Source organism: Brachycentrus maculatus, unplaced genomic scaffold, assembly GCF_059751285.1.
Source record: "Brachycentrus maculatus isolate JH-2025_06_01 unplaced genomic scaffold, ASM5975128v1 h1tg000069l, whole genome shotgun sequence".
Taxonomy (NCBI): Eukaryota; Metazoa; Arthropoda; class Insecta; order Trichoptera; family Brachycentridae; genus Brachycentrus; species Brachycentrus maculatus.
Genome location: NW_028280823.1, coordinates 2,104,247 through 2,117,113, shown reverse-complemented (window position 1 = coordinate 2,117,113; position 12,867 = coordinate 2,104,247). Strand labels below are relative to the sequence as shown.

The window sequence follows — 12,867 nt, the reverse complement described above, 5'->3', positions numbered from 1 at the left end:
AGCCAAAGGAAAATATAAAGCTGTCCCAGCTTGGTATGAAACATGTATTGTTCGTCCCTTTTTTATTTAAGGCCCTGTCGCCTAGAATAATTTGTGAAGTGATTTGTAATAAATCTCACCTATGTTCAAAAGGTATGAGATTTGTAAATACCTTACCAATCCCTTAAAGGATGGCGCAACAATCGGCCATATTTCACAAATGTATCGAAAACTTTACCGGTATGCGGAAGGATCTCAGAGCATTGCATATATACAAGTTTCAATAATAATTGCAATATGGATGTTCAACAATGGGCAGAATGGTGAACGTTACACAAGTGCATAATGTGATCGCTTAAGCCAACCAAATGCCAGGTCGTAGGCTCTGGGATGCTCAAATTTCCACCATCTTTTATAAAATAAGGGCAAAACGATACATGTTTCATATTAGCTTGAGACACTTTTAAATTTGACTTCTCATCCGTAGGGTGTCCGATACAATAAATAATATTAATATTCTCAATATTACTCATATTTAAGCATTAACTTCGTAGTAAGTCATTTTTGCTTTTATTTTTTTTTACAAAAATGTTAGTAAATTAGTATTTGACCACTCACCAAGATTTTTATGTCTACCGGTTTCGAGGTGTACCCGTCTCTTCGTCAGGACAATCCCTAGTGCATGTTAGTCTTCAGGTCGACCAAAATCGCATGTGTTAAACATTTTGAGTATTTTTTTTAATTAAAATTTATACTTAATACCACTATTTAAAAAAGTGGTATTTACTAAGTAAAAAATAATTTTTTTTTTAAATGTATAGGTTTTACCAGAAAGTGATTGCCGAATCAATAAATAAAACTTTGTGTAGTTAGTGCTATGGTAGTGAAGGGTAGTATTGTTTGCATGCTGTGGTAGTAATTGTCCTGACGAAGAGACGGGTACGTCTCGAAACCGGTAGACGTAAAAATTTCGGTGAGTAGTTAAATACTAATATTGCTAAAAAAAAATGTTGAAAAAATATTTTAAATGTGATAATGTTAATATTGAAATAAAGGGATTTTAGAACTACGCTACTTTTTTCACCATCACTACCTTGAACATTTTAGCCGCCCTGAGTCTCGTAGAACAACCTTTTCTCAGGTACATAGTATCCGCTGAACGCTCGGGGAGACTTATCCACCGGCCGTTTGTTCAATAATTCAACCGGCGGAAAGCTGACGAGTTACGCAGGCGATGCTTCGAAATTAAATTCTAAACGTTTTGTGCCAACAGTTCGACCGCGAAACACGCCGATATTAAAAACGTGTAACTCTTAATCACCTAAAAATAATACAATTATATGTTAACAATGCAGACTTTAATGTATATATATATATATATATATATATATATATATATATATATATATATATATATATATATATATATATATATATATATATATATATATATATATATATATATATATATATATATATATATATATATATATATATATATATATATATATATATATATATATATACATATATATATACATATATATATATATATATATATATATATATATATATATATATATATATATATATATATATATATATATATATATATATATATATATATATATATATATGTATATATATATATAAATATATATATATATATATATATATATATATATATATATATATATATATATATATATATATATATATATATATATAAAACTTCTTGCGGAGCACATATGGCTGGGGGTTTGACACTTCGCTCACTCCTTTCAACAACGTCATATACCAAAAATCGTCAATTTTCGGTTTGTGCATGTTTTCGGAATACCCAGAAAATGTACTTTAGCGCAAAAGAGGCATATTTTTAATTTAATATTCACCCGCTACAGGGCGGAAAGATCTGAAAAGATCTGTTTGCAGCAAAAAATTCAATAAGTGGATTGATATTTATTTGTAATACATTTTATTATATTCTTAAACATTAACATTAAAAACGATCTCCTGAAAAATCAAGTTTTTTTTATATATGACGTTCTTGAAAGGAGTAAGCGGTATAGTAGCACCGATGCACAGTGTTGCAATTGCCAGCGAGCTGATTTTCTGTTACTTTAGATGTACGAGTATTTTTTTTTAAATATAATTCTTTTTTTATTCATTATATAAAAAAACTATTTAGTCGTTATTAAAAAAAAATATCTTACTATTGCAACCACAATGTTAAACAACAATGTAAGCATACGCTATCTCATCAATAGTTTATATCTTTCCCTGTTGACGAAAACGTCTGCTGTTCTTGAAACTAGTCGTGTTTTATAAATAAACTCAAAAAAGTGGTCTCACGAAATATTATTATTGCCTGAAAGTGCGGTTGTCTCCATAGTGTAGTGGTTTGCGTGTTTAGCTGCCGTGTTGTAGGTCCAGGGTTTGATTCCCAGGGGGGGGGGAATTAAAAACAGAATGTTCACTCCTTATACGTATTTAATATTACCCTAGACTGGTACATGATCCTTAATGTTTTTAACGATCAATATAAAACTGGTTCTGTAGAAAACAGTGCTCTAAGCACCTTTATGTGTGGATAGGGTTAATCCTCCCTTCCCGGTGTTGTGTACCTTGTACACATTGCTTCTAATAACCATAATATCTCTATAAATATAATAAATACAAGGCTTAATTTTAGGCTTACCTCCATAATATATTTGCGCATTGATTTTAAAAATATATTAATAATAATCAGAATTTATCGGGTACATCGGAGGTATTTTGTGAATATCTATAAATATATTTATATAAATCTAAATTATTATAATTTTTGACTTCATTTAAAATTAATTTAGGAGATTATCTATGAATGTCCGGATTTTTCCGATTTAAAATCGCTAATTTTTTTTGTGTAGTGACTACCCAACATCGGGACGCGCGTTTTATTTTAGCAACATAAGGGAAAGATAAAGAAAAAGAAAAAAATATGTACTTTTATCTTATTTGTTCGTCAGTAATTAAAAGAGAAATAACTTTTTATTACTTTATTTTGAACCGTTATTTATAACGTGTTTGTTGATTTATAGCCATGTTTGTAAACCGCTTTTCATGTGTGAAACTCTCCACAGACAAGAAGCCATTTTGTTATTTAACATGCCAACTAGAATTATTTTAATACACCACACAACCGGAAAGTGACATTTTCTCTGTTCACGCTTTATTTCATCTCATAATTTGTTCGCCAATTCGTTATTTATAATTTCGTATTTGAATATAAAAATAAATCCCCCGTATAAGACCACTTTTTGAGTTTATCAATGTAAACACGACTAGTTTCGAAACTACAAGTGTTCTCATCAGCAAATGAAAATACAAACTGATCAGTTTGTTTACTATTTTATTATCTTGTTTAACTCAAAAAGTAGTCTCATACAAGAGTTTTTTTTTTATATTTAAATTTTTATAATTTTATTTTACTAAGTTATTGCCAAATTAAATAATTATTTACATTTTTTCGTATACTATGTATTATTTCTGGCGATACTTGCAAAAAATAATACCCAAAAAATATCGAGATTGCTTTTTTCCTTTCATTCAATTAATCTCTTAACAATTTGATTAAAAATAAGCTCCCAACATAAGGTTACAGTCTTCTTCTTCAATCTCTCATCCGCGGCCGGTAGTGCATAGGGCACTGCATCATATAATAATAATAACCATATCCGCTCCCTAGGTGGAGCATATGGAGTCCACAAACTGTCTCCAGGCTTTTCTGTCAGCTGCCAGCTCCCTTGCATCCTCCCAAGTCAGATCCGCGTCGCGAAGTTCTGACGAGAACTGCCGACGAATTGTCAGCAATGGTCGTCCTGGGCGGCGCGAACCTGATGCCTTGTAAAAGAGGCAAGCTTGATTAAGGCTCTCAGGAGGCATGCGGAGTACGTGGCCAAGCCAACTGAATCGCCTTTTTTTGACGACAGTTGTGACCAAGATTTGCTGCGTCCTACGCCTTATCTCTTCATTCCTCACAAAGTCAAACCACCGCACGCCTAAGATTCTCCGCAAACACCTGTTCTCAAAGCTTAGTACACGGCTGCTTTGGGCCCTTGTAAGGTGCCATGTTTCACAGCCGTATAAGAGAACAGGAGCGATGCAGGCATTGTATAGGCGGCATTTGGTTTTCACCGAGTATAAATCCGATCTCCAGACAGCCTTCATACTGTTGAATGCGGACCCAGCGAGTCCTAATCGCACTCCCAGTTCCTTTTGAAGGCTGCCATTTTCAGTCGCGTACACTCCCAAGTACTTGAAACTCTCGACCCTTTCGATGCGCTGGTTACTCAACGTCAAGGGTTGTTGGGCATCTAGGCATGAGCTGTTGCACAACACATGGGTTTTTGCAACATTTATTGTAAGCCCCATGTGCGTAGAGTACCTATTTACCCTGTCGACGATCAATTGAAGACCCTCGACGGAGTCATCAATTAAAACAGCATCATCTGCGTACTCTAGGTCGCAGAGTTTCCGGGAGGGGGAGATGGATATACCTCGGTCAGATGGTAATGACTTTCGAAGAATGAAATCCATGAGGATGATGAAGAGAAACGGTGCAAGGACGCAGCCTTGTCTGACTCCGGTAGAGACCCCAAACCAATCCGTGACAACATCGTCAACTCTCATTCGGCATTCACTATTGAGGTGAAGGGACTTAATTAGCTCCACTAATTTCGCAGGCACCCCATAAGCTTCCAGTACTTTCCAGAGTGTGGGCCTGTGCGGACTATCAAACGCTTTCTCATAGTCTACAAAACACATCGCCAGAGAACTGTTAAATTCCTGGCTCTGCTGTAGAATGTGACGAATATTATGGATTTGATCCGCACAGGACCTGCCAGGCAGAAACCCTGCCTGGTTTTCTCTGAGCACCTGCATAATGGGGGCTCGGATTCTCTGCAAGATTACGTGGGCAAGCACCTTCCCAGGTACGCTGAGTAGCGTAATGCCGCGGTAGTTGTCACAGTTGAGTGGATCACCCTTCTTATGTAACACGGTAATCTCCCCATTTACCCAGTCTCTAGGGCATCGCTCTTCTTCCCACACACTGGACATTAATTGGTGTAAAGGGCCAATAATGCCAGTAACGCTGCATTTCAAGAATTCCGGGTGGATACCATCAACACCAGGGGCAGTCCCATTTTTCAATTTCGACACGGCAGCTATAATTTCTGCCTGTGTCGGTGGACCATCAGGTATGGCGACCGCCCGCGGAATGCTTGACGCAGCCTCCGTGGGAATATCGAGGATGATTGGAGGAGGAGGGCGATTCAAGACCCTGTGGAAATGATCACGCCATATTTCCTTTATACGATCCGCGTCAGATTCGGTAACTCCATTTGTGTTTTTCACAGCTCCAGGGGTTACCGAATTCTTTCCGCAGATCTTCCTTGTTATTTGGAATAATTTCCGCGTGTCATTTCCTTGGGCAGCATGTTCCGCCGTTACAATAAGAGAATCGAGATGACGGCGCTTATCGAGTCTGCATGATCGTTTGACTATACGATCTTGGCGCCTGTAGTCATCTCTGAGGGTGTCCAGTTGGTAGGGGTCACTTTCACTGTCCCTCAGTGCTTTTAAGTGAGCGCGCTCAGCCATCTTTCCCCAGGTCTCATCTGACATCCAATGGGGTCTTTCTCCTATCCTGGGGCCAAGAACCTCATTGGCGGAAGAGTTGAGAGCCGATTTGAGACTGGCCCACTGTGCCTCAATCGAGTCAACATTAATGGGCTGAGGATCGGTGTCTTGCTGGACACGTTGTCCGACCGTTTCCTCGAATCTCAATCTTATTTCGGCACTCTTCAACTTGTCTAAGTTGATTCTCTTCCGCCGAGGACATCTCGGCAGACGTTTGAGCTGCAGACAGATTCTTCCGACGAGTAACTCGTGATCACTATGAATGTCGGCCCCTCTGTAGGACCTGACATCGAGGAGCTCTCGCCGGTTAGCACGTCCATAGAGGATGTGATCTATCTGCGCTCTTGTTCGTCCGTCAGGGGAGGTCCAGGTGTACTTATGGATGGACCTATGGGGAAATAGCGTACCACCAATGACAAGGTCGTTAATACTAGCGAACTCGACCAGTCTTTCTCCATTGCCATTGGCTTGCCCATAGCCGTGCCTTCCCATCACCGTTGGGGCAAGTGATGGGTCTGTTCCGACTCTCGCGTTAAAATCTCCCAATACTACCACGCGGGTTCTTCTTGGGAGAGAGGCGATGACCGCATGGAGAGAGTCGTAGAAGGCATCTTTTGTTTGGGCATCTGCAATTTCGGTAGGCGCGTAGCACTGTAGGACAGTGACAGAACTATCGGCCGTTTGGAGGGTGACGCGTATAAGCCTTTCAGAAATTGGTTCCCAACTAAGCAAGCACTTTGCTGCTCTTTCTGAAAGGAGAATTGCCACCCCTTGACGGTGATATCGTTCTTGGCCGGAGTGCAGACACATGTGACTATCCAACAACCTCTTTCCAGATCCTTTCCATCGCGACTCGCTCAGTCCTAGGATATCTAACTTGTAGTCATCCATGATACGAGTCGCGTGAATATCTTTTCCGTGGACCTGCATTGTCCGCACATTGTACGTTCCAATGCGGAAAGATGAATTGTTGGATAGGAGCCGTTTAGTGAGCGCAGTCCTAATACCACAGCCGGGTCGGGGGGTGCCAGAGAAGCCGGTGTCCGAGGCATTTCGTGGACTTATCGTAATCAAAGGGTTTAGGGAGGCAGAGTGATTGGCCCAGCGCTCCCGAGGCCTGAGGTCCGAGGACCCCTCAACAGGTCGGCTCAACCTTGTTTACCATCATATAAACGCAAAGTTATCTTGATCATTAATACACATGAAGGAAAAGTGATAAGCCCTCCGCTTCAGGTACCAGTCCGGGATAATATTGAATAAATATTAGAGTGAAAAATTACTTATATTTATTTGAAGCACTCCCGGGAATCGACCTTAGGACCTCCAGTACAGTAGCTGAGTGTGCTGACCATTGCACTACGTAGGCGGTTATAGTACTTATAGTATATTATAAATACTAAATATACATCAAGTCTTTCATTGTTTCGGCAGTCACTTAGTGGTAAAATCTTTCCATTTTTAATTAATGTTTTACTAAATAAATACCACTATTTCTTAAAATATAATCTGTGACACATACGGTGTTTGAAAATGATGCGGAATGCATCGAAACACGTATCACAGTATATTTGAAGAAATAGTGGTATTTACTAAGTAAAACATTAATTTAAAAAATATACATCAAGTCTTCTAGATGGGAACTAAAGACAAGAGAGAACGTAACGTCCCGTCAAAAATCCAAAATGGAAAAGAAGACTCTTTGATTAATTTTTAACATCTCAACATTTATGAAGAAGAATATGGCAGTATACTGGTAATACATGCTTCCATGTTCCAATATCAAATATATTCACCTTTGTTGGTAAACCAATGGAGATTGCTCTATCTGAAAGTCTTATAACACTGTGTGTCTGTGTGACACATCAATGTACATGCATAAAACTATGAATATGTTTTGATTTTATCAACGAATAAAAATGATTAAAAAAACAACTCCAGCCATTGCCAATTTTTTGTGCCAACTGTGTCAGAATAAGTGGATTCCATTTTTTATTAATTTTCATAAATTCTCTTTTTTTACTTAGCCATTCTTATTATCAGAGAATATTTTATGGACGTGAATTAATCAAGAAACAAGTATTATCGATTTATTTAGTATTTCATATTTTTTTCAATATCATGTGTATTCATAAATTATGGATTCTTTGTATTCATAAATTATGGATTCGCTATTCTCTCGGAATTATTTATACCAAGATTTTCATTAATATCTCTTAAGATATCTTGATAGACGAAGAAGACTATTGAACAGTAGTAATAAAGAGGTCTAGGCATTTACAAGGCTTACGACCTATTATTGGCTAGATTAAGATCAACTGCGTGTATTTCCCCGATAAAATAACGTTCAGTGAATTAACTTTTTCAATTGAAATATAAATATGATTTTCCGATATTCGAGTGGTTGTCAATCACGAGTAGAATGGTGCATATTAAACCAGACAATGACACGTGGTAAGCCCTTTGAATGCCGAGACTTCCATATTCCCACATCAAAAAGTCTTCTTCTTCTTTCATATTATTTTTTGACATCTCATCAAAGATGAAGAAGAATATTGAAGTCTGGGCATTTACGGGGCTGACGACCGTCATAGTATGGTTTAAGTTATCACTTTACGCACGCGTAATATTCACCAATTCAACCCATTATTAACAACCACTCTATTCAAATTCTCGGAAGTTCTATATATTATTAATTATAACCCTTATCCGAACCAATGGTGCATAGGGCGCTGCATCGAATTGACGCAGTGTTATCTTGAGCGTTTTTTACATGAAGGCAAGGTGATCAGGAACTTCAGGAACCAGTCCGGGGTAATATTAAATAAATATTACAGGGTAAAATCACTAATATTTATTTTCACCCCCCCTGGGAATCGAACACGGGACCTCCAGCACGATAGCTAAACACGCTGACCATTACACCATGGAGGCGGACAAATATATATATATATATATATATATATATATATATATATATATATATATATATATATATATATATATGTATATATGTTTATATATATATATATATATATATATATATATATATATATATATATATATATATATATATATATATATATATATATATATATATATACATGTATACATATATATATATATATATATATATATATATATATATATATATATATATATATATATATATATATATATATATATATATATATATATATATATATATATATATATATATATATATATATATATATATATATATATATATATATATATATATATATATATATATATATATATATATATATATATATATATATATATATATATATATATATATATATATATATATATATATATATATATATATATATATATATATATATATATTTAAATATATGAGCCAATTTTGAAACATTGTTCTTGAATCACTAGATCTTCACTAGAGACATCTATTGTTGAGATGAAAAGAAGCTTCTTTTTTTGAGCAGAAACTCTTTTATCTTGTTGAGATAATAAATAAAAATCATGATATCAATTTCTGTTTTAATTGTGAAAGATATAAGAAACAATACTTTCTTCAAAATATTCTCAGTTAAATCAAAACATCAAAACATTTTTTTTCTAATTTATTTGTGACGAAACTGTCTAAAAATTAAAAACTTTTCTTTTGATTAACAAAGTTTTATATATTATTTTCCCGTTAATATTTTACTTTGTCTATACTTTTAAAACGAAGATAAATTAAAAATTTAAAAGGCGATTACAAGCGCTTTCACGTTTTATTTTATTAATAATATTCTTTATTTCCTAGAATTTTAATTAAATTTAAGAAAATATAATAATCAACAACTCATCTTCATCGTACCATTGTGTTTTAGATTGCCAATTATTTAAGTAAACAATATTTTCGAATATTTTGTTCACCTCAGAAGTTTAGTGGTTAGAGCGTTGAGCTCGAAGTAAGGGGTTTGATTCCTAGGGTGGCGAAATATGTAGGAGTGAAATATATTCCTATAGGAGTGAGATACGGTCAATAAGAAAAATATGAAGTACCCTTTAGTCGAATTTTGGAAAAATAGCGGGATATAAATTAGCCAAATACTATTTTTTTATTCCTTTCAAAATGTAATATAAAATAAAATGAAATTGATTAGTTTCAAAATGTAAGATAAAATAAAATAAAAATCGATTGTTATCAAAGTGTAACATTTTTTTAAAGTTATATGTGTGTGAATAGTGCTATGGTGGTGACGTGTAGTATAGTGTATGCTGTTATAGTGATTGTCCTGACGAAGACACAGTTACGTCTGAAACCGGTTGACAAGAAAATCTCGGTGAGTGGTTTAATACTTATATTACTAACATTTTTTTAACATAATAGTTAAAATGACTAACCACAAAGTCTTCTTCCTGGCTACATCCCAACTTATCGTCCTTGCAGACTGCTGGGGTCAGCTCTCCTAGTTGACAGGTTGTAGATCCTTCTGTCATGGATAACGTCACCTAGCCCATGCCTTCGAATCATGTTATCTTTCTGCAGCATCCATCAATTCTTTCTTATTTCTTTGTGATGAAACTGTCTAAAATTGAAAAACTTTTTTTTTTATTAACAAAGTTTTATTTATTGTAACAATGATTTCCCACAAAATATATATTTTAAGTATTTATAATATTAAGAATAATAAAAAAAAAAAACATTGATAAGTTTGAAAGTTTAACAAAAAATATAAAATTTTAATTGTTTTCAAAGTGCCACATACAAAGTTTTAAAAACTTTATTGGTTTCAAATTGTAAAATAAGATATAAAATTTTGATTATTTCCAAAGTGTAATTTTTTATTTATTTCATTGCCTTCAAAGTATTACATAAAATTAAGATTGTTTTCAAAATGTAACATAAAATAATAAAAAAAGTTGATTGATTTCAAAGTGTAACAAACAACATAAAATTTTAATTGGTTTCGAAGTTTAATATAAAATGAAAAGAATGTAAGGCTGGACAAGGGATATTTGAAAATATTAAGAAGAGTTCCTTAAGGTGGTATGGACATGTGGAGCGAATGGGTAACAAGAGAATGACCAGGAAAATATATGTGGCGAATGTGAGCAGGAGAACAGAACGAGGACGCCCGAAATAGATTTGGCATCAATCAGAACCTAAAATCTGGTGGTGTCAAAAGTCTGCGTTATCGGAGAGTAAGTATGACAAGATGTATGGATATGAAGGAAGCTAGGAATGTATGTCAGGACATAAAAGTGCGACGTTCCATCCTCTCTGCCTACCCCTGGCATGATGGCAGTACTAGTATAAAATTAGACGCTAGAAAAATTTCCTTTGAATGTTTAAGCGCAAAATTACCGTTCAGGCATCACGACCAGTCAAACTTATCCTCATGACGTCATAAAGCGGTGTGTGCACGTGACGACCATCCGAAATATTTTGCAAGTGACGTAATTAGTTTCACAAGCTGATCTTATTAATAAACAGCTAGACGCCATTTTGCGACAGGAATAACGCGCCACGTCCTGATACCTATAAATATTCTCATACAATGAAAACGAATATTTTGTTTGACGCAAAAAGCGCTCCTCTGGAATGCGTCTCCCGAATAGCGGAGGGACGAGCGTGCAGTTTCAAGAATTTAGAAAATATTATTTTAATATTTTGTCATTTCAACATACATGAAGATGAATATGGAAGTCTGTGATAAGGGGGTCTGAAGGATCATTTTATACCAAGGGCAGCCAACCCGCGGCCCGCAGGCCGCATGCGGCCCGCCAGGTGTCTACTTGCGGCCCGCGGAGCAAATCACACATTTTTCCTTTAATGCATACAAAACCACCGAAAGAACATTCCATCGTGCGTGGTTCGTATCATGGACTTATGAAGTTGTTTTACTAGCCGATTTTATTTACACATACTAGTAAACAGTTTTCCACATGATGTTCTACAAAGCGCTATTCCAATGATTTAGCTAAATTTTCTCTCTTTATCAATAAAATCTTATTGAAGTCGTATTTATTTAAGTTATTTTTTGTAATATTTGTATATAAATATATCTTTGTTTTCTTTTAGTCAAAGTCAGCTTTTTAAAGTCAATATTTTTCGTTTATCATAAGTCTTTGCATAGCCATTCATATAGGCTCATAAGAAGTATCCTATCTTAAAATTGTGAAAATTTATGGAAAAACTGATATTGAGGGAAATAAAAACTTACTAAAAGTAATGTGAATAAAATTATACGTTGTCCCTATAACCTTTTAACGAAAACACAAATTTTCATTGCCTTGAAGACTATGATTTATAAAAAAAATAAATAGAACAATAAATTTTTCTACTGTATACTCGAATCAAAATTTCTGTGCACGCCGCTGCGTATGGGTAGTAACTTGTTTAAATACAATGGTTTACGAGTTGATTGGATATTTACATAAATGAAATGATTCATAGTTATTCAAGTCAATTATTCATCAAATGAATTACTTGTATACCCAAAACTTCTTTATTGTGAGCCTGAAATTTACTGAAATAAATTTTACGAGGTTTTTTTTATATCAAAGGCAGTTCGCACAGGAAAAAATCGTAAACACATAATAAAACTCGTAAATTGAACAGAACTCGTCAAGAGAGATTGTTATCTATACTCCATACTCTACATCCAGGATTTATCAGCCTGAAAATATTATACGTAATCATGGAGATAGAATGACTTTTTTATGTCCGATATTAAAAAAAAAATGTGTGACCCAAAATATTATACTGGTAGGTACTTAACCTAAATAAATTTATTTTTATGAAAAACAAACTCTTCAATATCACATTTAATTGAAATATTGTTGTGAAAGCCCACGAAATAAATTGACAGTTTTTTTTTGGATTTTTAACTTTTTTTTTCACAAATTAACTCAGATGAATTTGTTTAAAAAAAAAAGCAATTTAGTTTATGTATTATCTTCAAAAAGAATGTTTAACTTTTTTGTAATTTTTATTATTGATCACAGTGAATTGAAATGAACGATTTTTTAAACTTTTCCATCTTTCTTTTACAAACGCAACTGCATAGTATTTATTTATTGATTTGGCGTTTAATTTGTAGAACTCCATTTTAATTTATGTATTAATTTTAAATCAAACACAGATTTTTAGAGTCTACTAAGTTGTATTTTATTAACAAAAACACATAAAAATTATATTGTGACAATTGTTTCGCCTTGTAAGGGCAT

At 34.3% G+C, this 12,867-nt stretch overlaps 2 protein-coding genes across 2 annotated transcripts in view; one reads left to right on the top strand and one right to left on the bottom strand.

Moving 5' to 3' along the window:
• Tob (Transducer of ERBB2) overlaps positions 1-12,867 on the top strand; it is a 176,814-nt gene that overhangs the window by 57,393 nt on the left and 106,554 nt on the right. The window lies entirely within an intron of this gene.
• LOC148311253 (protein CFDP2-like) lies at positions 1,293-6,713 on the bottom strand. Its single transcript, XM_088256890.1, has 3 exons — positions 6,669-6,713; positions 5,529-6,585; positions 1,293-1,300 (listed from the first exon to the last, which is right to left on the bottom strand). Exons 1-3 carry the CDS (start codon positions 6,711-6,713, stop codon positions 1,293-1,295), a joined length of 1,110 nt encoding a protein of 369 aa, XP_088113016.1.

Bases quoted from the DNA above. Each gene is read 5' to 3' on its own strand.
- LOC148311253 (XM_088256890.1), bottom strand. From the start codon at position 6,713: ATGCCTCGGACACCGGCTTCTCTGGCACCCCCCGACCCGGCTGTG. The intron at 6,586-6,668 runs GTATTAGGACTG...CGGACAATGCAG, and splicing joins CACCCCCCGACCCGGCTGTG to GTCCACGGAAAAGATATTCA.